The sequence below is a fragment of the Streptopelia decaocto genome (genome assembly GCF_964273445.1).
Source record: "Streptopelia decaocto genome assembly, chromosome: 17".
NCBI classification, from domain to species: Eukaryota; Metazoa; Chordata; class Aves; order Columbiformes; family Columbidae; genus Streptopelia; species Streptopelia decaocto.
This window is the reverse complement of record NC_138672.1, coordinates 1,143,024-1,169,567: the sequence shown is the minus strand read 5'-3', so window position 1 is coordinate 1,169,567 and position 26,544 is coordinate 1,143,024. Positions and strand designations below refer to the sequence as shown.

Below are 26,544 nucleotides of genomic sequence, written 5' to 3'. Positions count from 1 at the left end.
TCCACCTGTAAACGTCGGAACCAAGCAGTTGCTCTTCGGCATCTTCCACACCCTGTGCTGCCACACGTGCGGTCTGTTGCTTTCGGATTTCCATCTAATTCTGGCAGGTGGGATTGTGGAAGTTAAACCAGGGACTGTAGGTTTCTCATAAACAATTAAAAAAAAAAAAGCAGTGGAGATTAAAGGAAAAGCTCCCATTTGTTTTACCATGAATTGACTTTAGATTGACTGTGCTTTCATAGAGAAGGGAGGCTTAAACTCACTAGTTGTTTTCCTAATGGTGGAAAATTTGGCACTTTGGAGGGTTTTGGTTAAATATATCTTTTTTTACAAAGACAGCCCATGACACCCAATGGTGGGCCGGGCTGAGCCCCAGCGTGGAGGAGAATGCTGGGCCGGCTGCCCGGGGACTCAGGCCGACACTGACTCCGCGTATTCCCACAACACTGGGGGCTTGTGGTTCATCAGTCAGTTAGAAAAGCCGCTGGGTTTGGTACGATGGATGAGGCTGAGCGGGGCGGCCAGGAGCACTGCGGGAGGGGCAGAGCAGAGGGACCAGCGCCGCTGAGCACCCGCCACAGGAGCTGGCAGCGGGTGCGAGGGACAGAGGGAACCAACGAACTAACACTTTAAGGGTTAAACACATAATGAGTGCCTAGTTTAGAGCTTTATATAACCAACTATGATCAGAAAAAACAGAGCCTCATTGAATGCAAAGATCAGAAGTCTTGCGGCACCCAGGTGTATCCTTGAGGAGACGAGATAACCAAGATTTTCAGCAAAAGGGGGCACCAATCTGGTTTCAACTGATTGGCAGTTTGGGTTCCAGCTAATTCAGCATAATGAGCCAAAGGTAAAAAGTTCATTGTGACGAAGCTGAAGGAGCTTCATCCAAAGACCCCAAAGACCCTTCTCAGGAGCCCCAGGGGGCACCGGGCAGGCGCAGCAGAGGGAGGGAGGAGACTGTGGAAATGATTTAATGAAACCACCTTCTCGGGGAAAGGTTATGAGTATGTACAGGCGTTCCTGGGGTTACTATGAGTATGTCCCACCGTACTGTATTTAAACACACCTCTTATTGTTCGAAGGTGCGCAGGAATGGTGCCAATAAACATGCCTGCTTTATGACCTTGCGGGTTGTAAAGTTTCACGTTTCGTGACTTTACAGGTTGTCAAGTTGTTTCCGCGCGTCACGAGCAGCGGGGAGCGGCCCGGGCCGGAGCCGCCGCGCTGTCCCGGGCCGGGGCCGCCGCGCTGTCCCGGCCGCGCGGGCGCAGCCGCCGCCCGCCGGGGGTCCCGCCCGTGGGAGCGGCCTCCGCCGCCCGCCCGCTGGGAACCGGAGCGCCCGGAGCAGCGGCTGGACGCGGGTTCAGCGGGGCAGCGCGGGGCGGGCCGCGGGCAGCCTGTGCCCTCCCGGGGCCGCACTGCCCGCCCCGCTCCGGGCGGGCCCGCCGGGCTGCCCATGGCAACGGGGCCTCGCGTCCCGCGGGCCGGGCCCGAGCAGCGCCCGCGGGGCGGCCATGGCGGGGGGCGCCGGCAGAGTGTCCCGCCAGCCGGCGGCGGAGCGCGGAGAGGCGGCGAGGGCGGGCGGCTGCGGCCCCTGCCCCGGGCAGGGCCTGGCTCGGGGGCCGGAGCCCCGCGAGGTAACGCTGGGCCGGGGCCGAGCCTCGTCCCTCCCGCTCCGGTGCCACCTCTGTTGCCGTTACCACCATCATGTTCTTTTGTGGATTGCAGAGATACGTGGGACAGCTGTTTATGGGCCACCCCCATGGGAAGGGAAGTTGCTACTGGCCAGATGGTTCCAAATTCACAGGAGGGCTTTATCTTGGCCATGTGGAAGGCTATGGAACCCTGGAATGGAACGATGGCAGAAAATTTCAGGTAACTGGAAAAATGCTGTGCTAATACTGTGATTTCCTTGCCTTTCGAAGTCAGCGTAGGTACAGGAGAATGTGAGTGTGGGTTTTTTTCAAGCCCCTCCCATGGTGTTTTGGTTCTTTAGAGTAAAATTCTTGTACTTTGATCTCCAGTGAGTTAGGGTACTATTCACAAAGGCTTAGTTTCTGCTGTACTCAACTTTTGCATGGGGAAATATGGCAGGAGATTATCATAGCATTATAGAATCATTTAGGTTAGAAAAAACCCCTAAGATCATCAAGTCCAACTGTAAACTTGACATTGCCACCACTAAACCATGTCCCTGAGAACCTCATGTCCGTCTGTCCAACCCTCCAGGGATGGTGACTCCAGCACTGCCCTGGGCAGCCTGTTCCAATGCCCCACAGCCCTTTGGGGAAGAAATTGTTCCCAGATCCAACCTCAACCTCTCCTTGTGCAACTTGGGCTGTTTCCTCTTGTTCCGTCGTTCGTTTCTAGAGAAAAGAGACTGACACCCACCTCGTTACAACCTCCTTTAAGGTCGATGTAGAGAGTGATAACATCTCCCCTCAGGTATTAAACAGAAGTGGCCCCGATACTGAGTCCTGGGGACACCGCTTGTGACCGGGTGCCAGCTGGATTTGACTCCATTCACCACAACCCTTTGGGCCCGGTAATCCAGACAGGTTTTTACCCAGCAAACACTGCGTGCATCCAAGCCATGAGCAGCAAGGAAATGGTGTAAAATCTTCACTAAAATCTAGGTAGACAACATCCGCAGCCTTTCCTTCATCCACTAGGGAGGTCATCTTACCATGGAAGGAGATGGTGTTAGTCAAGCAGGACCTGCCTCTCACAAACCCGTGCTGGCGGGGCCTGATCGCTGGGCTGTGCTGTGTGTGCCTCGGGAGGGCACTCGAGATGATCTGTTCCACGACCTTCCCCAGCACCGAGCTCAGACCGACAGGCCTGGAATCCCTGGATCCTCCTTCCAGCTCTGTGCTGTGATACCATCTGTCCAGAACGAAAAATATGATGCCTGGAAAAGTTTCTCCTAGTATCGGATGTATAAGATTTAAGTATTTATTCTTCATCTTTGATGAAGAGCTTGTTAGTTAGACAGTACTCTCAAGAGTCATGTTAGGATGCCAGCAATATGAAACTGGAAGAATATTTAATTTATTAAAGAAACTGTGGAGATAGACAGAAATCTGAAGTGTCTGGGTAGCTAGCTGTCTGTTTTATGTCCTGTTGAGACCTGGTGTTGCTTGTAGAAGCCAGAAATGTTATTTTCTAAGAGCCTGCAGTCCTTCTTTGCTTCCTTAGAAGGTATATTTGAAAAGTCCCAAGCACAGGGGCACACTGCCCACCCATTCCTACCGATCCCTGGGTACCTCTGCAATCCAGAGAGAGACAAAGAAACAACGTCAGAGTCTTTGCATTGAGGAGGTGATCTACAAGAACATAACATTCTTGCTGAATGCTGATAACGTGGCACTAATTATGGATTTAGGAGAGCTTTAATTTGAGTATATGATGTATAATCTAAAGCTAGGGGAAAACCAGAGAAGCTTCAGATCATAATCATGCTCAGAATTCTTGCCAGTGGTTGTGCTTTTCTCCTTCTCCTTTGCAGCTAAACAGCTCAATGTGAAGCTGCTAATTTTTGCTTCAAATAGCTGGTTTGAGGTTGTGATGGCTCCTTGTGGACCTGTATTGAATCAAATGTGTGATCCAGATATGCATGAGCCAGCTTAGATTTGGTAATGCTCATGCCTTACCTACCAGCTTAGATTTGGTAATGCTCATGCCTTACCTACCCTTGTAGGAAGACCCAATCTCCTGTCCTATAGAGCTTTATTTGATACTGAGACTCTTCTGTTGGCATGTCATGTTTGCAACACTACAGGTACCCTAAATATAGTTACCATTGTAAGAAAAGAAATAACTATCATTTCCAGAATCTGTGTTTGTGCAGTTGTTTGTTAGACGTGTTTGTTTTGTTAGGTAAGAAAATCTAACTAAAAATCTGTCCTGGCAGCAGCATGGCTCAATGATCTGCCGTGGTTTAGCCCAGCCAGCAACTAAAACCTCGTGCTGGTGGCTCATCCCTCCCCCTGCCCCAGGGGATGGGGAAGAGAATCGGGAAACAGAGGCAAAACTTGTGGGTTGGCATAAAACCAGTTTAACAGAAAGCAAAAGGGAAAAGATAAACAATAACAATCACAACAATGAAAGAATATACAAAAGGAGGGGTACACAATGTAGTTGCTTACCACATGGCAGCACTGGTGCACAGTCCGTCTCCGAGTAGCGATCCCTCTGGCAGCGATCATGAACTGAGTGCAGCTCGTGCTTGAATGCGCATTTGCTGAACCCGACCCTGTCCCAGAACAACAGAGATGGGTCACCAGCCTGAGGCCGAACACAGTTGTGCTGCACTGCCCATCCTGGAGCGCAAAGCCTGCCCCAGCCCAGAACGGTGGCCGAGCAATGAGCTCCTGCCAGCTCCCCGCTCCGCACTGAGCAGGATGGCCTGTGGTGTTGAATGGCCCTTTGGCTACTTTGGGTCCAGTGTCCTGGCTCTGCCCCCTCCAGCTTCCTGTGAAAATTAACTCTATCCCGTCCGACCCAGCACAAATCTAAAACTGGTCCGAGAATAAAATAAAATCTTCCTTGTGCCCTGAAACCATCAGGAAGTTTCATCTAAGCATTACATCCCACTGTAGTTAAGTTCAGGGCCTTCCACTGTTCTTGTGCTAGAAGGTTTGTGTTTGCTGTTAAATGGACCAAAGTGAATGTGAAGGGTTTGCTGTTCAGTTTGGCTTCACTGTTGTCGCTCTCAGTAGGAATTGGACCAGTAAAGCCAGAACCAGCCAGATTAAATAGAAACCAGACTTTAACTGTACAAACTGTTTGATCTCTGATTGATACTAATGAGTGTACTTGTTTCTTAAGGGGCTGTACAAATCCGATGAGCGATTTGGACCGGGGATTGAGAGCTATCCCGATGGCTGTCAAGACGTTGGCTTGTGGCTCAGGGATCATTTAATTAAACTATGTACTGAAGTACCTGGTTATTTTTCTCTCTTGGATTATCCAGCACACCACAGATACATTGATGACAATTCTGAAAAGAAGCATATTTCAGTTGAGGAAGACTTGTTTCTCCGTAGCTATAAACGTCTCCCTTTTGATGATAAGGATATTTTTCCTGAAGGAGTCTTTGCATATTCTCGTAACACAGATCATCTCACTTTGACTCGCTCCTTCTTGGAAGAGTGTGATGCTCGGTATTTTCGGAACACCCCAAAGCTGCCTGAGGAAGACCCTTGGCCTGTTGCAAATGTGACCCCTCTACTGGTTAGGATGCAAGTGCATGTTTATAAGCACAGGTAACTATTGATGATTTTTTTATTATGTATGGGTTTTTAGAAATTATTATCTATGGATATTCATTATTTTTAAATTTACGTTGCAGGATAAAAGCTGCACTCCAGATTGTTTTTTATGGTTTTGCATTTGCAAGTTGCCAATAAGGATTTTTTTAAAAAGTAAAAAGCAACATATTAATCTCTCAGTTCACCAATGTTATGCGTTTAAGTTAAACATCAGCTTTATCCTGGTTATACCTATAAAAATAGTCTCATTACTCATTAGCATGTCAGAGATTTTGGAAGTCCAGTTTTGAGAGGAGTTGGGAGGTGAGGGCTGGAGGGGCCTTTCTGGCCTTCCCTGTTCTGAGGGTAGAGTGTCTTGCATAGAGGTAGAAATATGGAGGAGCATAGTATCAGATTGTCAAAAGCTCTGAAAATATGGCCAATGATACCTTTTTTGGTTGTCTTGACTCTTGTTCTCCTTCAAGGCCGTGCAAAACAGACCGCAGCAAACCTACAGCTTGTAGAAGTGCCAGCTGCATGGCAGTTTTTGTGTAGCTTAGTCCTTGTCTGTGGAGCTGCTCTTTGGGCCCACAGAGTATTTCCTCGTTCGCTTTTTTGGTAGGAACACAAGCTACATACACATATTTTATAGTCGTATTTAAAGCAGATGATGTAAACTAGATCATAAACAGATGTCATGAGCGTGCATGATACATTGGTTCATAGAAACACGTGGTAGTTAAATTTTGTCATTTTAGTAGGTGTCTGATGGCCGGGCAATGCGTTAATTGCTCTGTAGCCAACATCTCTTTGCTTCTGCCAGCCCCCCAGACACTGGTTTGCCTTTCTGCCATTGATGTAAGCAAGCTTACACTGTCTGAAATAGTTCTTAAAATTATAGCTGGCTTTATTTTCCCATCTTGCTAACCGACATATTTTATTCTTGATTCCATAGTGGTCTGAGAGTACCTGGCTGCTTAAACGTGCCATATGTTTTTCTCCTTTCAAGGTGCTGTCAAGTGGAGTTCACCTCAAATGTCAACCTCATTCTCAGTGGGGTCCGCGGTACTTACGGGCCTCCAGGCCCCAAGGAACTCGCCTCAGAGCAACTAATTAAGAAGGCGGCAAGAGGAGACTATGAGGGGGTCTGTGCGATTCTGAGGAACGGGCTTGTTCACCCAGACATCGCTGACAAACACGGATACACAGCACTTGCTGCTGCTGCTGTAAGACTCTTGACTCTTCACCACACTATGAGAAAACTCCTGGTGTGGTAGGCTGGGTTAAATTTTTCTCGTTTCATTATATAGTATGAAAGGAATGTTCAGTAAACAGGAAAACCAGAAAAGTGATGTGGCATGAGTAGTATCTGTAATGACTGGTATCCTGCCAAACCCCGAAGTAAATAAATAACCTAAAAGAAACTGTTCAGTAAATATTAGAGATTATTTCGAGTGTCAGGTTTAATTTCAGGTTATGATTATGCAGTGGACTAGACCTGTGTTCTCAGATGTGACTGGGCCTCTTTTATTGTTTTCTTCTAGTCGACATCAGAGTCAGACAGAATTGTTTTGGTTTTGCTGGAAAGTGGCATGGCCAGAAGCTGCACGCACAGATTCCATTGCTGCCCAACTCCCCTTTTCCTTCACGCCCTTTTCTGCTGCCTCAGTACTCAGCATTCATTGTAACTGGCCAGCAAAACCTAGATGCTAGTTTAGAACACTGATTTTCTCCTGTAGCCGTCTCAGTCTGTTTGCCTATTTGCTTCAGTTACACGGTCACACGACATTTAATGTAAGAGTGTAAAATCAGCACAAACCCCAACAAAGTCTGTAACTCCAGAGTTTACCTTAAGGCTCTGATGTAGGTTTACTATTCAGACTCCATTTGGCCCTTGAAACTGCTTGTACATAGGGGGCTTTGGTGGACAAATTCTGTCAGATTACTGCTCCATAGCAAAGAGAACCAGCAGAGCGAGGGTGCTGGGTTAATCATAGCGACACAAAAATCCAGAGTGCATAAGGGTTAAAAAAGATTGAGCTGCCTCTTCTCACACACGAGTATACTGATTGAAGCTGAGTAAAAGCTTAACATTAACAGATTCTTTGATAAGAAAAGCTATCTGAAAGAAAATAACTCCTGTAGCCATCTCAGTCACATTGGTCTCTTTTTGTGCATGAATCTGTGCTGAATTCCTGTGAAATCCAGCTGAAAAATGCATGTTTTGAGCCCTGTAAGACATGGTTCAGTATTGTGTTTCTATTTTGTGGGAAATATAAATTGGAACTAGCTAACCAGTGTAGAGCATCACCACCTTAAAACTGTGTTGTCAACCCTTTCCATGTCAAAAGCTGGAAATGTCTGCTTATATGCGCAATATGTTTTTCCCCTCTACAGGTTCACTGCCACAATGACATTGTCAATCTTCTTCTTGATAGTGGAGCTGATGTGAATAAGTGCAGTGATGAAGGATTATCTGCTCTCTCCATGTGCTTTATTCTTTTTTATCCAGAAGAGTCTTTTAAGGGTAATATCGCTGAGAGGAACTTGCACAGCTACAAGGTTCATTTACTTATAATCTAAAATGACAGAATCATAATGTATTGTTTCCTGTAAACCGTAAACTTGCTTTTTAAATTTACTGTGTATACTCCCTAGTAAAAGTCAGAATTTTTGTATATGTTGCACTCTGAGGATGCAGAATAATCTGTACTCTCCCTGCTGGCTTCCAGCTCAAAGGGCCAGGCTCTGAATTTCCTGTACAGGAGCAAGATAAACATTTTGTAGGAATACAGACCTGGGAATGGGAAAGAAAATTAAAGCAAGAGTATCAGAAATCATCAACCAGCATGTGAAAACTGATAAAAAAGGGGTCTGGGCAGGAACTGTGTGGTCTCTGAAATGTTTTGGTGGAGTCTAGAAATGGAAGGGAACTGCTGAGACTGTCACATGAGGCTGGACAGATTGTGGCCCATGCCTTGAAGAAACTTGTTGGAAATTAAGTACCAAATCATCCTTGGTTGCTCTGAAGTTGCTGTTTGAGTTCCAGGAGCGTGTTCAGTTGGTCACCCATTGCTAAAGTTGCGACACTTTTATGTGAAAGGGAGATGGAGGTGCTCCAAAGTGCACCGAAAATCAATGTGGAGCTATTACCTCTCACGTTGTCGGTAATATGAGGTAACTGGGAGTAGAGGGAGGATCTTCCTGCATTGGTTTGTGTCCGTCACAGTCTCTGAAATTCCACAACGTAAACGTACGTCACTTTCACTTTGAATACGCATCTGGATTTGGAAACATCCGCATTGTAATCCTAGTTCCAGATTCTTGTGCAAACTAATGCAGGTTGAAAATCTGTCTTGTTTTATTTCAGCATTTCAGCATTCATTGTACTGGAAGAATCTTTTAACTGTTCTAAACATGTTTTAGACACCATGGAAATTGAAGAAGAAAACTATTCCATTATTTTAAGAGGGTTTTTTAAAAAAACCAACAAACAAAAAACAACCTTAGTTACAATTTACTTCTAAATGATTTCCCTACCAGTTGTTAACAAAATTCCATCATCGTTATGAGCTGTACTGTTTTACGGTTCTGATGTATTAATATGCTGAGTTGTGCTTTGGAAAAAGATTTTTTTAAAGTTTTTGTAACCTCTTTCTTTTTTTCAAATCTTTAAGCGGAAGGAACAATCAGAATCCTCTGAAACAGTCAGTGTGGCTGAAGGCACGATCTCAGAGTAAGTTCATGCACTACGAATGGGAGACCAACTCTCAGAAACCTTTTTGTATACAGAAAGTAACAGTATTTCATAGAAATGTGCATCCACTGCAGGGAAAGATTCATCTGTTTGTTTAACTGGGCAAGTCTTGTTTTCATGTCAGTAGAAGCCGCTCACTGTTTATACACTCAAACGTCATTCATGGCAGCGGTGGCAGAGATTGCAGCTGAAAAATGTATTTCAAGCAAAGGACGTGATGCTTGAACAAGACAAGATTCTTGTTAGCGGAGTGTGAAACGCTGCTCAGTGTGCAGTGGACACTGCAGCGTAGTGTAGATGTGAGGAAGGGGAACACGTTAGCTTTATTTCTTGAAATCTTGACTAACATGAACTTGCTCGTTGTTTTCTGCCGCTGTCTGTTCAGTGCCAACTGAAATGTAGTCCAGCTGGTTTGCCTTCGTGGATCTTTGGAAAGAAAGTTTTGCTTTTTGCTTTGCTTGCAGAGCAGTCACCAAAGATGGCAGGATTTCTGTGTTGGGTTTTATGGTAGTGCAGGTCATTTCCATATCTTAAAACTCCTAAACTGGAAATTCCTGGTTGGCCTTCTGGCCTTAAACCATTACATTTCACTTTGGTGACACATCCTCCCACCTCCTGTTGTCTAAAATGTTGTGGTATGGCGTGCTGTTCATTGGAGTGTAAAGATCCATTAAAATAGGGTTTGTAGGTAAAGCTGAGTTAACACAATGCCTGTGTATGGGGATATAGCGGAAGATTTGGCGAGGAGGTTAGTTAAATGTAAATACACTCAAGTGACTTGCACCTGTCTGTAGAAAAAGCACATACATCACACTAATTGTTTTACTGGCCATGTGTGCTTGATGAGTAGAACCTGTGTTAGATAGCACAGGCCTGTGAGAAACCCCAGGCACCTTATCACTGTGTCTGAGATCCCTGCTTGGTTGTGAGAAAGAGCGGGAGGCTGTGCCTGCCTGAAGCCGTGAAATACGGGCAAGCTCAGCAGGCGCGGTGACCTCCCAGCAGGGCTGGACTGCCCAGCGCCGGCGTCCCCGCTGCTGTCACCTCTGCTGGGAGCTCAGGGGCGGCTTCGGAGATCCCCCAGAAGAGAGGGAACTACAATAAAACTTGGTCTTTGCAATGCGTTCGTGGCCTCTGGCTCTTCTTGCAACGTGCCTGCATATGTGTACACAGCCTGAAAAGATGAGTCTAGGCTGAGAACACGTTGAGATAGTTTTTGGGTGATTTCCAAGTGCTTTTTGCCTCCTGTGTTTGTTTTTGTTTGTGTTTGGTGGGGGTTTTGGTGGTTTTGTGTTTTTACTGATCTGTTTTTGTTGTTTGTTGTTGTTGTTGTTGTTTTGGGGGGGATTGTGTTGTTTTGTGTGCGTCAGACTGTTTTGGGGGTCTGTGTGGATAGTTTGCCTCCATGGAAATGCAGATGATACTGTCCTAGTCTGGCATAGCTCCTGTTCCAGCGCTTGTTTAAGGGCAACGTGGTACCTTTGTTTTCTTGGGATGGATGCAGGAGGTATGATTGAGGAAAGAACCTTCCAAGGAGTCTTTGAAGGAAGGAGGAGTCAGTTTCTTTCACTGAGCAAGTCTAAGACTAGATTTTTATACGTGAGTGACTCATGGAGGCGCAGAGAACCTCGCCTGGCTTTGTCTGTTTCCACACAAGGGCTTTTCATGCCCACAGGGCCTGCTGACACATTGCTGGGATACCCGGCTGTTCTGTCCCCTCTCCGGGTCATCCCGTTGTTGCCCGGGGACTGTAGGGCAGTAGTGATGTGTCCTGAGGCTGCTGTGTCTTCCCTCTGCTAAGTTACAGCTTTCATGTCTATAACTTGGGGGTCATTTCAGTCCACAAGCTGTTAGAGTGTTCTTGGAAGGTGCTAATAAGTTATTCTGGTATTTTCCATGTCATTCTAGACGACAGAAGAGATGGGAAACAATCCAACTGCTGCTTCGCCGAGGTGCAGATCCCAACGCGTCCTGGGTCCCACCACACCTTCTGTTCTTTGCTGTTAAAGCTGCAGATGCAGAAGCAGTGAAACTCCTCTTGGAAAGGGGAGCCAGGAGTGATGTGCGGCTGCCATCCAAGGTTTTACTGGACTATAATTCATAACGTGGGATTCTAGATGTGTACTGCAGCTTCAGTGCCCTACTGTAAAATATACTGCTTGTCAGAGTCAGCTTTAGAACGGCCAGAAAGCTGTTTAAAGCAATTATCCAGTTCAAAGATATTTTTTTTTTAATAGGAAGAAGTGAAAGCTCCTTACTCTCCAAGTATTTGTTTCTCATTATGTTTCATAGCTGCCAGGCTTGTGAGTGGCTGGGGAATAGTTGCGAAGCTGCTTCTCAGATTGGTAATAGCTGTTGTAGTGTCTGGGACCTTTAGTGTTCTACAGTCCTGTAACTCTAGGCTCTGTGTTTGTGGTGGCTGTTTGTGGGACACAGCATGCGGGAAGAGTGAGCTTGGACTATTCGTTGAAAAAATATGTCGCACTGTTTAAGTGCCACTTGTGATAAGCAGGAGTCTTAATGCAGTGTTTGTGTTTTCAGTTAGGGGGGTTAACTCCTCTCCACATAGCCGCCTCAATTCCTGGGCAGGAAGGGGTCCAGATAACACAGCACCTCCTGCATTCTGCCCCGGATCCTAATGCGAGGGCAGAAGATGGAAATGAGATATACGGCCCAGACAAGGTATGTTGGTTTTTGAGCTCATCTTCCTTCAGCTATTGAAATTCAGATTGCACAGGACCCAAGCGGGGAGCTGAGATTCCTGCCTGCTTGATTGCACAGTGAAATCTCTGTATTGCACCAAAAGAACTTAAAAAAAAAAAATGAAAAAGCCACTTGAGGTGTATAGTATTGGCTTGTAGTAAACATATGTTCTGGTGCTCCAGAGCGTTTTGCTATGATGCTTTTTATATGGCAGAGTTTAGAAGTCTCTTGTGTGTAGTCCGGTGCAAATGCCTGAAGATACGACTGCAGGAACAGGTCTGTCTGTGACGGGATTTGCTTGTTTCATCTCCGTGGAGCTGGCCTAGTATTTCTTTTTTTTTTCCTTATTTCTCTTTTCTCTGAACCCAGGCTTTCTCTGCCAGGTTCCTGCAGCACTTGCTGTGCCCCCAGGTTGCAGAAGGACGAGCTCTAGATCTTTTGTTCATGTATCACCTTTGAGTTAGTTACCATTTTTTAATGATAATTCTCTACTGATGATGGAGCTATACCAGCAATATCTACTTTTTCTGGCATTTGTTACCTAAGAAATTAAGTTGCATTAGCAAGATCATGTAGTCACAGAACAGCTGAAAGATTGGAAGGCACATCTGAAGGTTGTGTAGTACAATGGCCCTGCCCAGAGCAGGATCAATTCTGGCAGGTTGCTCAGGATCTAGTCCAATTGAGTGTTGAGTAACTCCAAGGGTAGAGACCGCACAACTTCTCTGGACAATGTGTTCCAGTGGCAACGCTTCTCCTAATGCAGCCCATGCTGACCTTCTTTGCTGCCAAGTTGCACAGGTGCTTTATGCTCAACTTGTCCACCAGGACTTCCTCTAGAAGGTTTTTTCCATCTGGTTGGCCACCAGCAGGTACTGATGCCTGGAGTTATTCCTCCCTAGGTGCAGTGGAGGAATACAACAATTTCCTTTTGTTGAATTTAATAAGAGTCCTCTCTGCCCTGTTCTTCAGCCTGCCCAGGTCCCTCTGAAAAGCAACACAACTGTATTGTGCATTAAACCCCTCTTACCGGTTTTGTATCACCTGTGTACTTGCTGAGGGTGCACTCTGTCCTAGCACTGAGGTCAATAAACACCATGATAAATAGTATTGGCTCCCATATCTGCCCTGGGGTACAGCACAGCTGGATTGTGTGCTGCTGATCATCCACCTCACTGCCCAGTTGTCTAGTCCATACTTCTTCAGCTTGTGCATGAGGGTGTTATGGGAGACAGTGTTGAAAGCCTTGCTAAAGTCAAGGTAAAAAAACAGTCACTGCTTTTCCATCTTTTCACTAAGCTGGTCATCTTATTTTAGAAGGCTATCATGCTTGTCAGGCATGGAATCATAGAATCATTTTGGTTGGAAGAGACCTTTAAGATCTTTGAGTCCAACCATAACCTGACTCTGGCACTAAACCAGGTTCCTAAGAGCCTCGTCTGTACATCTTTTAGACACCTCCAGGGATGGTGACTCCACCACTGCCCTGGGCAGCCTGCTCCAATGCCCAACAACCCTTTCCGTGAAGAAATTTTTCCTCATATATAATACAATCTGAACCTTCCCTGGTGCAACTGGAGGCCATTTCCTCTCATCCCATCACTTGCTACTTGCGACGAGAGACCAACACCCTCCATGCTCCAAGCTCCTTTCAGGCAGTTGAGAGATCAGAAGGTCTCCCCTCAGCTCCTGTTCTCCAGCTGAACCCCCCAGGTCCCTCAGCCCCTCCCATCACACTTGTGCTCCAGCCCCTCACCAGCTCCGTTCCCTTCTCTGAACTCTCTCCATACCTTAATGTCTTTCCTATAGCGAGGGGCCCAAAACTGAACACAGTATGCGAGGTGAGGCCTCACCAGCACCGAGTAAAAGGGATGATCACTTCCCTAGTCCTGCTGGCCACACTATTCCTGGTACCAGCCAGGATGCTCTCAGCCTTCTTGGCCACCTGGGCACATGCTGGCTCATGTTCAGCCCCTGTCACCAACACCCCCAGGTCCTTTTCCACCGGGCACTTTCCAGCCGCTCTTCCCCAGCTGCAGCGTTCATGGGGTTGTTGTGACCCAGGTGCAGGACCCAGCACTTGGCCTTGTTGAACCTCAGACAATTGGCCTCAGCCCAGCGATCCAGCTGGTCCAGATCCCTCTGTATGGCCTTCCCACCCTCCAGCAGATCAACACTCCCACCCAACTTGGTGTCCTCTCCAAACTTACTGAGGGTGCACTCGATCCCCTCCTCCAGATGATTGATAAAGAGACTAAAACTGGCCCCGGTACTGAGCCCTGGGGAACAAAACGTGTGACTGGCCCCCAACTGGACTGGACTCCATTCACCACAACTCTTTGTGCCCGGCCATCCCTGCATGAGTTCTCCTTTGCAAATACACACTGACTGCTTCCAGTCACCTTCTTACCTGTAGTGTGGTTGAAGGTGGCTTCTTAGAGATTTTTCCATCAGTTTCCCGTAGGCTGAGGTGAGGCTGACCAGCTTGTAGTTCCCTGGTTCTTCCTTCTGTTTTGCCAGAAATGCAAAGTTCTTCAGATACCTCCCCTGCTTGCCATGACCATTCAGAGGTAACCAGAGTGGCCTGCACTGGCATTGGCAGCTCCTTGGCACCCCAACAGGTCCCAGTCACTTAAAAAAGGAGTTAGCTTATGTGACTAGACTGATAAAATTTGTTATGACAAGGAGGGAGGTGAACGTTTGCATGATGGGGATTGAGATGGTTTTGTCAGTTTGTGTTTTAGTACTTTCTCCTTAAGTAGTAAACAGGATAACTTAATAGCTGTTTATCAACACTACTTAGTTACAGAATGCCCGGTCACAGTGTAGGCAAGATTTACTTTCTCAAATATCACTTTTGGTTTATGTATTGATCTGGTGGCCCTGTGTTCGTAGACCTTAAGCGGATGACGTGAATGAGTTTGACTCAAGGCAGCCCCTTTGTGCCTGAAAGCTGCTGCTTCTCTGCTACTCCCTATACTGTGTTATTTGGCCCAGTAAAAGTTATTAACATGTCTCTCAAATTTGTCTTCCCTAGACTTCTCCAGTGGTTTTAGTGGTTTTACTAAACCATGCATTGCAAAAGCAGTCTAGCAGATGACACCTGAATATAGAGAACAAAGTAGAAAAAGGGTGGCTGGGTTTTTTTGTGGGGCTGAACAAGTCTTGTTCGTGATTGAGATCCAGACCAATGCATGACCAGGCAGGTTCGTTTTCTCTTAACTTGTCGTTAAGCCATGTTGTAATGTGCACATCATTTCACTTTGTTTCCTCAGCCTCAAGCCAGAGAAGCCAACTTGACAGGTGGTGTCACTTTGCAACTGAAAAATGAAGCAGGACCACCACGAGAGTACTTTTCCTCCTATAGCGGTCCTGTCCCTGAAGAAGGTGGAAGGAGTGCATTGCACATTGCTTGTGAAAGAGAGGACAACAGTGAGGTAAAATCACAGCACCTGAGGCTCTGCTCGTAGCCAGGAGTTCTAGGCTAATCTCAAATGACATAATTTGGCAGTGAAGACATTTCATCGCTGTGTATGGAGCTGGTTGAATACCAGAAATAGAATTATTTTCTACTGAATTATTAGCATTGTACTGCTTAATGAGCTATTAGAACTTGAGGAAAAATGATTTCTTAAATCCTTGGAGTTCTGCTTGATAAGAGAAACTCCTTTAGTCAAGTTTCCATTGGTTAATTGGCCCTTAATCATTCACAAGGCAAATTTGAAGTTGTACAGTCTCAGTTGCAAAATGCACTGACCTCTGTGCATTTGATTTCGTACTATAGTAAGACTCTTCTAGATTCGGGATGAATACAGTTGGAGAAAGGTATTTGAGAGAACAGCCCTGCCCGTTCCCTCTGGTGGCAGGATTAGTGAGATTTGATGACCTGGTTGCGTAGAGGTTTAGTGTGTAACACCACTGTGCTTGGCATTCTCAGTCATGAGAAAGTGGGTGTATATTTTTACTCTAATGTCATAGTTTAGGTGAAAGGTTTGAATGTGGTTTATGCTGCTCATTGTATTGATTAAAATATTATAGTTATATTTAATATTAAAAACTTGACTTTATTATTATCTAATTCCAACTTTTTCCATCACACTTCCCTACAAAGCATGCCAGAGATGTCATCCGCCTCCTTTTAATGCATCAGGCAAATCCAAACACCTTATGGAGTGGCCATTCACCACTTTCCTTAGCAATTGCCAGTGGGAATGACTTGGTGAGCATCTTTAAGCACTTTCATGTTTTCGGGTGTACTTGTCCGCTCAGGTCTGCTTCTCTGATGAAAGCCAAACTGCATAATGAGTAGTGCTTGCAATCTTATGTTTTCAGTAAAAATAAGAAAGTTATTCTCTTTCAAACCTATGGATGTTTCATGAGCTGGACTAGAGGAATCCTAAAGGACTGTAGTATGAAGTAACCAGAAATATGTGGGTAGAACTCAGGAGGGACTAGCACTTGGAGAACCGTGTTCATTTTATGAATCACAAGAATATTCTTACAGGCTGCCTCCCTGCCCAGAGCAAACCAGCCAAACACTAGAACACTTGCTTCTGGGCATCAGACAAAAGTGTAGCCATTGATGGTAAGAAGTATGTTGCTCTATGAAAAGCTTAATGACCAGTCTTAGGAAGGATTTGGTTGTAATGAGGTTCAGCCCTCCACAGATGCCGTTCACGCAGTAGAATTCGGTGTGTGAAGCTGGCGTCTGTCTCCCCGAGCAGGGAAAGGACAGGACGCCCTCCTGCCCACACTGGGCCCATACGGGCGGGTCCACAGCAGCCAGCGTGGGGCAGGAGCAAGTACGCAGCCAAAGCGGGTGCTGAAGCACATGTGTGCTCTGCACAGAGCTCCGTGTGTCCCGGCTCCTCTCACCTTCTTTGTGCAGAGCAAAGCAGCAGAACGACGTTGGGGTGGCCCCTGGCTCCGCGGGGCTCAGCTCTTGTGCAGCCAGCGCTCAGGGCCACGGCAAAAACACCTGAAGGGGGCAAGCGGGACCGGCTGTAGTTCAGCTGAAAGGGGCAGGGTAGGGTGTGATTTCTGCTTCCCTGTTGACTTCTCTCTGGCACAAAAGCACACAAATAATCCAGAGAAGCATTCTGCTGGAAACACAGCCATGAGCAAGGCTAGGGTGAAACCTTTTTCGGTATTTTTGATGAAATCAACATTCTACCTTTTGATCTACCACTACAAAATTTATACTTTGCATAGGATAAGTGGAAGAACATAACAGAAAATATATATGATGTGGTTGTGATTCTTTTAATTATATTCCTTTCACTGGAAGGGTATGAAATACCTATAAGAATAAAACTGGATGCAATATAATATGAAGCTAGAGTGGGGACTACGGAAGGGGTTATAATACCCCTATTTGTCAAAAAATAAGACAGGGTCTTGTATTAATTTTCGCTTCAAAAGATGCATTAGGGCTTATTTTCAGGGGATGTCTTCTTTTCCATGAACAACAATCTACATTTATTCTTGAACAAATAATCAACATTTATTCAAATATAGTCATATCATCACATTCTGGAACTCTCCAAACCCTGAATTCCATCGTGAATTTCTTGTGACTCTGTTTCGTTTAGAACCATTGGCCCAAATCTCTCATGTCTATCAATAGTGGTTTCCCTAAACACCCTGCTCGTAGCGCATTGACAGCGCGACTGTCGTGATTTTATCCCCTGATCTTCACCCCGGTCACCACCTCTCGCAGTCCGGCTTCACAGAGTTTCCACGCTGATTTCCCTCCATTCTATTTTCAATGTAGTCATTAATTTCCATGTGCAATTGGTCCTTGAAGAGCTTGTTTACTGCAATATCAGCAGTCTGGAGATGGGCAGTCATTCCCGCGGGAACCTTTATTTGGTTGTTTTTCTCTTTTGAAGGAGTTCTTTGTGTCCTCAGCCGTCCGTGCTGGCTGGATTCCAGACTAGCAGAGCTCTTGGGCCACCTTGCAAAACAAGCAGCAGCATTAAATCAACCCGGTTCCTTATAACTGCTTGTGTGCACCTTTTTCAGTTTCAAGAATATAAATGCCTGAAACACTTTCAATCTTGTCCTTCTTGCCCTCAGTAATGGTGAGAGGTGGGGCTTTATTTCCGTCCAGATGAATTGCCAAAATACAAGTAACACGTGCACTTTCATAACCCGGGGAGGGAATGTAGACTGCGGAGGCACCCGGCTGGCCGACTGTTGTGCGAGATCCTTGGCCCATAAACTCTGCAGCTGCATCCCCAGCGATGCTGGTGGAAGGTTGGTATGTAGAAAAGCCGATGCCATCAACAAAGGACTTGAATGCAAGTGCACGTTTAGTAACTTCAGCATCTTCCAGCTTAGACGGTGTTGCTGATCGGCTTAAGAGACAGTTCCCATTGCTGGAGGGACCGTCCGGCCAGTGCTGCGGCGCTTTGAATTCTTCTGGGGATATTTCTAACTGTGGTGCCATTGCAAAGGCAAATTCTTGCACGTCGGCCCTGCACACAACCAAAGCCTTTGCCAATCTGGGTGTGTTGGCGCTCGCCAGCCTGTATTGTTTTGGTTCTCGTGGCATCTTCTGAGTGCGATTCTTTTGGGGGTGTCTGTTTTTCTTGGTGAAGGTCTGTCTGTCCTGCTGCATTCTATTGCCAATTAATTTTACTTTTTCACATGTGTAGCTACCTGGACACTATTTAAATTGACTTTTTTATGAAATGTAACCAGGGCTTATTTTTTGAGTAGGGCTTGTGTTTCAAGCATCCTCAACAATCTCGAAAAATCACGCCAGGGCTTCTTTTTGGTGTAGGTCTTATTTTCAGGGAAAAAGGGTAGAGATGGCTGCAGCTGTATACAAGATAAAATAGATTCTGTATCAAGTGTTTGAACCCGAACCTTTTTCCTTACACTGTCTTCATAATTTTTAAGACAGTTTTGGTATTTTTCCGGGCAAAAGTGTTTCAATGTCATGTTTTTGAATGAAATCAAAAGTCCCACATCCAACAACTTCTCCTGCTTCTCCCACTTTCTCAGAGGCTCATGTCTGACAAAGTAATGATCTAATAAGCTCTAAGTGATCAACCTATCTAATAATTATCTTTATGCAAAAGCATTTTTTAAAATACACTTTATGAATCAGAGGAGGTGATTTTCATACTTCTCTCTCATGTCTTTGATGCTGCTCACACTAAACGAAGTGAAAGCTGCTGTCTGGTGGTTTAAGCTTTTGTGTGCTGCTGAATGATGACAAACACCAGCAGATACCCCATGTGTGCTGTGCGAAAACTGTGAAGCTTTTGGTTCTTGGCTGATCTGGAACAGGGTCTCACTTTCACGCTGTAGAACTGTCGACAGCGGCTTCTCCAGTCAGTAATGAGCCACATTGCGTGTGCACATTTGCAGGCGGTGGTCGAGCTCCTGGAACACGGGGCTGACCCCAACCTGCCGTTGAGCAGAGCGGTGGGAAGCGCCCTGTGCGCGGCCGTGAGCACAGCGTACGAGCAGCAGAGAACAGCAGCGCAGAGGATCGCCCTGGTGAGACAACTTCTGGGGCCTGATGGGGTTTTTTAAGCTTCAGGAAAACAGTGATTTTTGTCAGTGCACTGAATCCCAATTCTCTTTAATGAGTAAGCCGATTTTTTTCCCAGAACAATTAATTTGTGTCTGTTCCTAATGCTGTTTGTTTCTGTCCTGAGGAGCAGAGGTTTTGTATGGAAATTCATTTTCATGTTTGAGTAAAGAGGATGATAACCTCCGTGTCTAGAAGAAGAAAAACTACATTAAAGTCAGATGGAATGTTTGTAGTGCCCACAACCCCATCAAATCTGACTGTTGCTTTGTTTAAAAACTCAATCAGCATCCACGTGAAGAGAAACACGCTGTGTCTGGTTGTTGCTGTGGAGTGGTCAGTGACAATGCCCTTTCCCATCTCTGGTGAGGCCAGTGGCCGTGTTTGGCCTGTGCAGTCCGGGCTTCTGTCCTCAGCCGGGCTGATCTCGGGTCAGGACGCTGCAGCTGAGGCTCTGGCGTGGAGCCGGTTCCCCCGCTGGGTTCTGTTCTCCCCCTTCCTCACTAGTTGTCCCGGCTTCATTTGTCACTGCAGGATTGGGGGATATCTAGAAACAAAAAGCAACTGCCTGCAAGAAGGTTTTACCTAAAAAAGAGATATGACAATTTGTCATCAGCCGTAAAGGGACAAAGAAACGTGTGGTTCAGTGCGCAGAACAGTCTCACAAATAGAGATGAGGCTCTGATGCCCGGTCCCGTCTCTTTAGCTGTGGCGTGATCACAGTTTTTTTGGGAAGGTTTTCTTTTTACTTGGATGTACAATGATTTGCTTTCTGCAGGTTGATAAACTGCTCGAAGCTGGCGCCAATATCCTTGCACCGGTTCCTCTTCGGGAAGGACAGACCAAAGCTGTGGGAACAGCTGTTGACTATGCCTATTTTAAATATTATCAGGTATGACTTCAGCAAGTACTGTGCATTTGTATCCATTCAAATACATGGCCTGTTGTGTCCTGATTAATTGTCTAAAGCCTTCTGAGAGGCTTTCATGGAAATCTGCTTTTTCCCTTCATTTGTTGTGAGACTTGGTTCAGCACCAGGAGCAGCATTAATCACTTAAGTCTGAACACCTCTAACGGTTTTGCCTGTGAAGACAGTCCTTCCTGTCACACATTATAGAAAGATTCCATCCATAATTGGATTGGAAAGAGTTAATTGTAATCTCAAACCCAGGCATTAAAACCAAAAGTCATGTGTGTTTCTGTGAGGCTGTAATCAAATCAGGTGAAGTTATTATGGCTTGTATGGTATGTTGTAAGCTATGACAGGACATTATTGATCAATCTTGAAAATAATGCATTTTCTAAATAAAATATATATTTAAGTAAACATATATAAAAGTATTAATTATATAACATATGCTATACATTGTACATAAAATAACTAATATATATATTTACTAAATAAATAAATGGACTTACTAAAATCGTCCTTAATCACTTGTTAATGCCTTATAAAAAGAATCTTACTATGAAGTATAACTGATAAATTTCTAATTTTTTTTCTGGGTATATTAGTTTAAAAAACGTTTTAAAGGCCTGGGATTGTGTGACAGAACTAATTGTTGTCAGAACTAATATAAGATCGTTTTTAATAGCTGGCTTATTAACAAGAAGGCTTACATGGTAAGCAGATTGCTTACCTCTGGAGTGTGAACAGTTGCTCTGAAAAGGACAAAAGTAACGGTGCACCCTGTTCATGGAGCGGCCTGGCGAGAGCTGAGGGGGGTTTGCATCTCACACCCATCTTCTGCGTAGACATTAAATTGCAATTTCTTTGCTTGCAACCACAGCTGATCGTCAAACAGGAAAATAAATTAAGCTATTTGTAGCTGTAATCACAGCTCAGACTGGATCACCATACTTACCTTCCTGCCTTGCTCCGGACTCTTGCTTGTGCTCTCCTTCCTGGCACTTGCTACCGGGTAGCGGTTTGGGCATTGAGGGCCAGAGCCTGCACAATCCATGCCCGCTGGCTGCTCATTCCAGTAAGTTCTGTGGCGCTTCTCGAGGTGCTGGGGAGCAGCTCTGCACAACGAGGGCAGCGTGCCCAGGAGACGTTCAAGGCCAGGCTGGACGGGGCTCTGAGCAACCCGATCTAGCTGAGATGTCCCTGCCCATTGCAGGGGTTGCACTAGATGACCTTTAAAGGTCTCTTCCAACCCCAACGGTTCTAGGGTTCCCCCTTGAACAAACACTTGAAAATTGTTTAGTTGTTGACCACTCAACAAACTGATAAATGGAACAACTTGAATGTCTGGCCTGGACACGTCCTGTGCCCAGTGTCACTGACTGAGCTCCAGGCCAGGACCCAGCAGGGATGATGCTGCGCTTTTAGAACAGCTTGGCTTTAACTCGGAAGCGCTTGTGTGTTAGTGTCCCCATGCACCGGGGATTAACTCCTGGCATGTTGCAGGATACGAGAATTGCTCACACACCGTACCACGTACTGTCAGCATCTGAGCAGGAGGTTCTTCAAACACGCCGATCGCTGCTGGAACACATTACAGTGAAGCTCCGTGAGTGTGTCATCCTGAAAGAGAAAGAGTGGGATCAAGAAAAGTTGAGAAGATCCAAGAAATGTGAGTTCAAGTTTCAGAATAGCTTGAGATTAAGTGTACCATCACCTGCTGTGAAGGGGAATTTATTGTTATCATTCCAGTGTTACTGTCTGAAAAGGTTACTCCTAATAAAATCGGCTCCTACATATGTGGTAGGGGATGCAGAGGTTCTGCAGACATTAACAAGACATTGTGAAGAAAATCTGAGTTCAGTGCCTGTCAGCTGCTTCCTGGTAAATCCCTGCGCAAGATCCATTACCATGTGTTAAACAGCGATTGAGGAGCTCGCTCCTCTTTCTTTACGTCTTTGTGTTGGGTGTAGGTAGCAGGACATCTATCAGGACTGTGGCCATCTAGTGTATTTTAATTCCTTATGGCAACTTACTCCTATTGTATAATATCAATGCTCTTCTGCTATTAGAGTAGCAACAATGAATACACAGATTAAGATGATTTAAGTTACATTCTCAGTGGCATTCAAACCTGTGATGGAATCAGGCTCAGCGTCCAAGTGCCCGAGTACCAGACTTTGGGGCAGAAGGTGTTTCACTTGGGAAGTGAACCCTGAATATAAGATCGTTACCTTTGCAGTTTGACATCACCAGTGACTCTGCGGCTTGGCAGGAGCAGGAAGTCAATTATCTGTATAATTCCTTTCTCTTGGCTGTGATGTAGCAACTTGTCTCCTTTTTCCTTGGCTTCTGAAGCTTGTTGGTGGAAGATGCATTTTATTATGACAGAGCCAAGCAGACTTTTAATGAAGGTGGAGAATACTGATTTATGTTTTCCCTCTGCCCTCTCGTGCTGGTGTAGTGGATTCGGCTGTTCACACACGTGTTTCAAAGAAGAAAGGAGGCAGCCTTTGTGTGGAAGAAGTGAGGTAGGGCAAAGATACTGCAAAGATACTGTTTTTTTCTTTTTCCTCATGGTAACTATTGTCACTGTGCCGTTTGTCTCCTTTCTCACTTTCCTCTCTCGTCTATGCAGACTCACCAGATGCAGTTTGCTTCTTTGCTCTGGTCACATCGCTCCTTTCCAGCTCCACGCTTTGCCGTGAGAGCCTGCACAATGTTCAGTCTTCCCGTGGGACGCAGTGTGTCCTCGTCCTTTAAACCAATTAATGACATCAGTAGCTTTGAGTAGTGTGCAAATGATAAGAAATAGACCCACACAAATTTTGTGGCTTACAATTCTGCAGAAATTGCATGAACAACTTGTACAATTTGGGTGTTATTCTTGGAACTGTGTATTAACAAAAGTTCCAATAGTAATGGAATACTTGTCTCAAGGATACTGAGCTCTGTATCAGCTTCTCCTCCTGCGGGATGCTCACAGGCTTCTGAACTCGGTCTCAGTATTCGACTGCAGAGGAACCAACACAGGTGTTGGGAACTGGGGCACGTTTGAAGACGGTAATTTTGAGGTAGCATTTTTGCTGAACTGAGATGGATCAATAATAGCATAAGATGCAGAAATAGCCAGAAGAACAGAAAGTGAACTAAAATAAAAACTGGAAGGTTAAAGTCACGCACAAAGATTTTACAAATAGATCTCAGGGATGACGCACAGAGACTGACGAAACCTTGGTGAAACTCGCCAGCTATTGGGAAAGGATTTGTAAATGCTTTTTAAAGGGCTGTAAATGCACAGCCCAGCTTGCACTTCACTCTGACACTGAGTTTCCCAGACCCAGTGGACACGTCAGCCCAAGCGCTGGGTTTGACGTTCCAGCTTTGGAATAACTGTTGCAGTGCAGTGGTCTGTGGGTGTCCCTGTTTGTCTCTGCAGGATTCCAGGGGGTTCTGTGAGGGCTTTTTTAGGTTCACCAGCATGGCTTTGTTGTCTCTGGCCGTATGTAGTCTGGTCTGCCTCTCAGTTTGAAAGGGCCACGTCCAGACCCAGCGTCGGGAGCGCGCTGAAGCACGGCGAGCGTCGCTGCTCGGGGGCAGCGAGGGGCTGTTGGTTTGGCTGTGTTCCTCACTAGGACACTTGGCTTTTCCGGGGCTGTTTCTGGGGCTGGTTTTGCAGCGGGTGTGCAGCCTGTTCCTCACAGACTCCTGTGCTAAACTACAGCGTCCTGTTTCTTTATTGTTGAATATTATTTCTATATTGTAACCATTTTGATTTAGTTTTACCATGATCTGCAAACATGCTTGAGGAAAACCCTAAACAAACAGTAATGTGCTTTCATTTTACAACCACCTTTGCTCTAGACTACCGTTCTTCAAGTACTGCTACCAGTGCGGCCGCTCAGTCGGTGTTCAGCTGTTGCCGTGCGCGCGTTGTCACGAAGTCTTCACCTGCAGCGAGACCTGCAGAAGGAACGCCTGGAGCCAGCGGCACAGGCAGGAGTGCTCGGGGGCGCTGGGTGAGTCCATGTGGTTCCTGTGTGCGTGCAGTGGTCCGTGTGTGTGCACTGACCTGATGTGTCTTCGTGTAACAGACCAGTAAAAGGTGTTTTATGGAGGAATATAAATAAAAAGGTTGAGTTCATTCACTCGAATAGCTGTGTTTTTTGTAAACCCACCAGCTTTAGGAGAGATGCTACTGTGTCGTTACTCTCAGTTTCGAGAGAGAAGAATCTCTGAGGTGAATACAGGTCAAAGGAAACACGCTGAGTTACCATCGACATCAATAGATGACATTGCAGGGCGAAGGATCACAAGAGATCACAGAAGCAAGGCAGAGTGGAGTTTTCTGTACAAACTCCTTAATCATCTCTGTGTGTATATTAGAAGATAAATCAATGAGATTTCTGACTTTTATGCATTAAATTGTTGATAACACACTCCTGTGATTCTTGGAAACCACACTTGTGCTGCTAAAAATGAAGCCACATTACACACACAACACACTACATAGCAGAAGACTAGTGTGGTAGAAATCATACTGTTTTAATTATGTAATAGATTGAATGAGAAACCTGTCCCATGTGGAGAGGGGTGCAGAACTGCTGAAAAGCACTGGCTGCCTGGAGCTTTTAAATTGGAATACATGTAAAACCTTGTGTGTTGGGGACAGTGAGGTCTCTCCCACTGGAGACAGGTTATATCAAGCATACATGCTGACCAGTAGGGGCTCTGAATAGAATCACGCTATATAGAATAGAATAGAATAGAATAGAATAGAATAGAATAGAATAGAATAGAATAGAATAGAATAGAATAGAATAGAATAGAATAGAATAGAATAGAATAGAATAGAATAGAAATAAAACTACAAGGACAAATGGTTGGTAATCTGGCAGCTGTACACTGGAAGACTTAAACATGCAAAAATTACATTCATTCAGAATGCAGCATTTTACTATCTTGTCTTTAAAAAGACAGGGTATGGATACAGCTGGGTTATACTAGGATGTTAATTAGTAATTACTTAAGTCACTGCTTATTTTGGTAGTAATCCCTTTCCTATATGGCAAACGCCAAATTTCATTCAATTCAGATTCAGTGACTTAAATTCAGAACAAGTGTGAATGTCTTTCTGTAGACACATTTTTTCTCAGCAATGAAGACATTTCTTTTTAAGCAGTGTCTTCTTTTCCAGTTGATTTTGAGGTAGAAAGGTGCTTTGGTGGTTTTTGTTGTTGTTTGGTTGGTTCGTTTTGTTTTTTCCCTGCCATGTTTATTGTTAATTTAAAATGACCCGAAAACCCCTGACTCAGACCAGCTGGAGCAACTCGGTCTGTTGCTCTGGGAGCCTCTGGTGCCCTCTGCCCTGTTTCCTCATTCCTGTGCTTTTCACTCTATGGAAATGCAATTAACATTTATTTCGTACCTTATGAGCAAAACTCTCCATGTTTGAGCCCTGGTGAGATTAATAAATTCTCAGACATGTTTACTAGAAGAAACAAGTGTCATTTGCACTCCCATGTGTGGTCATTGTTCGTTAGGAGGTTCATAGTTGAGCCACAGCTACCTGAGAGTTGTGTCTGGTGAGGTTGTATTTGATAAACTGTGCCAAAATGGGAACTTTCTCAAGTCTTGTACCGGCTTCCAGTTCATTATTCCAGAGAAACCAAAGGTGACCCACAGAATTATGGGCAGGTTTGTTGTTCCTTTTATTTTATTTTGTTTTCCAGAGAAGAGTACAAGTCAAGCAGCTCCGGGCGCGAGCAGGGCAGGATTGAAAAAGAATGTCGCTGGCAAAAAGGGGGAAAAGGGAAGAGAAGGAAAAGATGACAGAAGAGGTGGAAGAAAGAGTAAAGCTGGGACTGGAGGAAGAGAGCGGCACAGGAAGAACAACTGACTTGTTTCACGTTGCTCCTGCTGTTGTGAGGACAGGTTTTAATACCACTGCACTTTGTGTGTTGTACTCCACTTCTACTGAAGTTAAGTCATCTGATGTGTTTTGAGAAACTAAACCCAAAGCATGTCTCTAAGATACCATGTGGCTCAAGGACGATAATGCCATCAAAAAGCAGTGTGTGTTACGTATTTAAATAAATGTCTTCAATTAGAAGTATAGTGAACCTCAGATTGATTTTAATTGTATAATGCTACATATATGTTTTAAAAAACAATATTGCCCATTATTAAACTTCATTACGACTATTCCCTCCTGTGGGAAACACAGGGCCTGTTTGGAAACTGGACTTGCTCTCTAGGGACTTATTTTGCTTCATGGGGGGCTCAGATGTGGGATCCTGGGGAGAGTTTGCTGAGGACTGTTCAACCCTTAGACTGTTACCCCTTGATTTAGCCCACATGGGCACTGACAGTC

General features: G+C 45.3%; 1 protein-coding gene across 2 annotated transcripts; it reads left to right on the top strand.

Moving 5' to 3' along the window:
• The first annotated feature begins 1,618 nt into the window (after positions 1-1,618).
• Positions 1,619-26,277, top strand: ANKMY1 (ankyrin repeat and MYND domain containing 1). Of its 2 annotated transcripts, none has more exons than XM_082067820.1 (15): positions 1,619-1,881; positions 4,837-5,273; positions 6,268-6,484; positions 7,656-7,820; positions 8,936-8,994; positions 10,924-11,095; positions 11,557-11,697; positions 14,994-15,155; positions 15,830-15,937; positions 19,099-19,230; positions 20,043-20,156; positions 21,678-21,843; positions 22,636-22,702; positions 24,036-24,190; positions 25,904-26,277. In XM_082067820.1, the coding sequence occupies exons 1-15, from the start codon at positions 1,714-1,716 to the stop codon at positions 26,068-26,070; spliced, it is 2,430 nt and encodes an 809-aa protein (XP_081923946.1). In that variant the 5' UTR covers positions 1,619-1,713; the 3' UTR covers positions 26,071-26,277. The 2 variants fall into 2 exon arrangements, with proteins under 2 accessions (XP_081923946.1, XP_081923947.1); XM_082067821.1 differs by having other exon boundaries at positions 1,737-1,881; positions 5,126-5,273.
• The last annotated feature ends 267 nt before the right edge of the window (positions 26,278-26,544 follow it).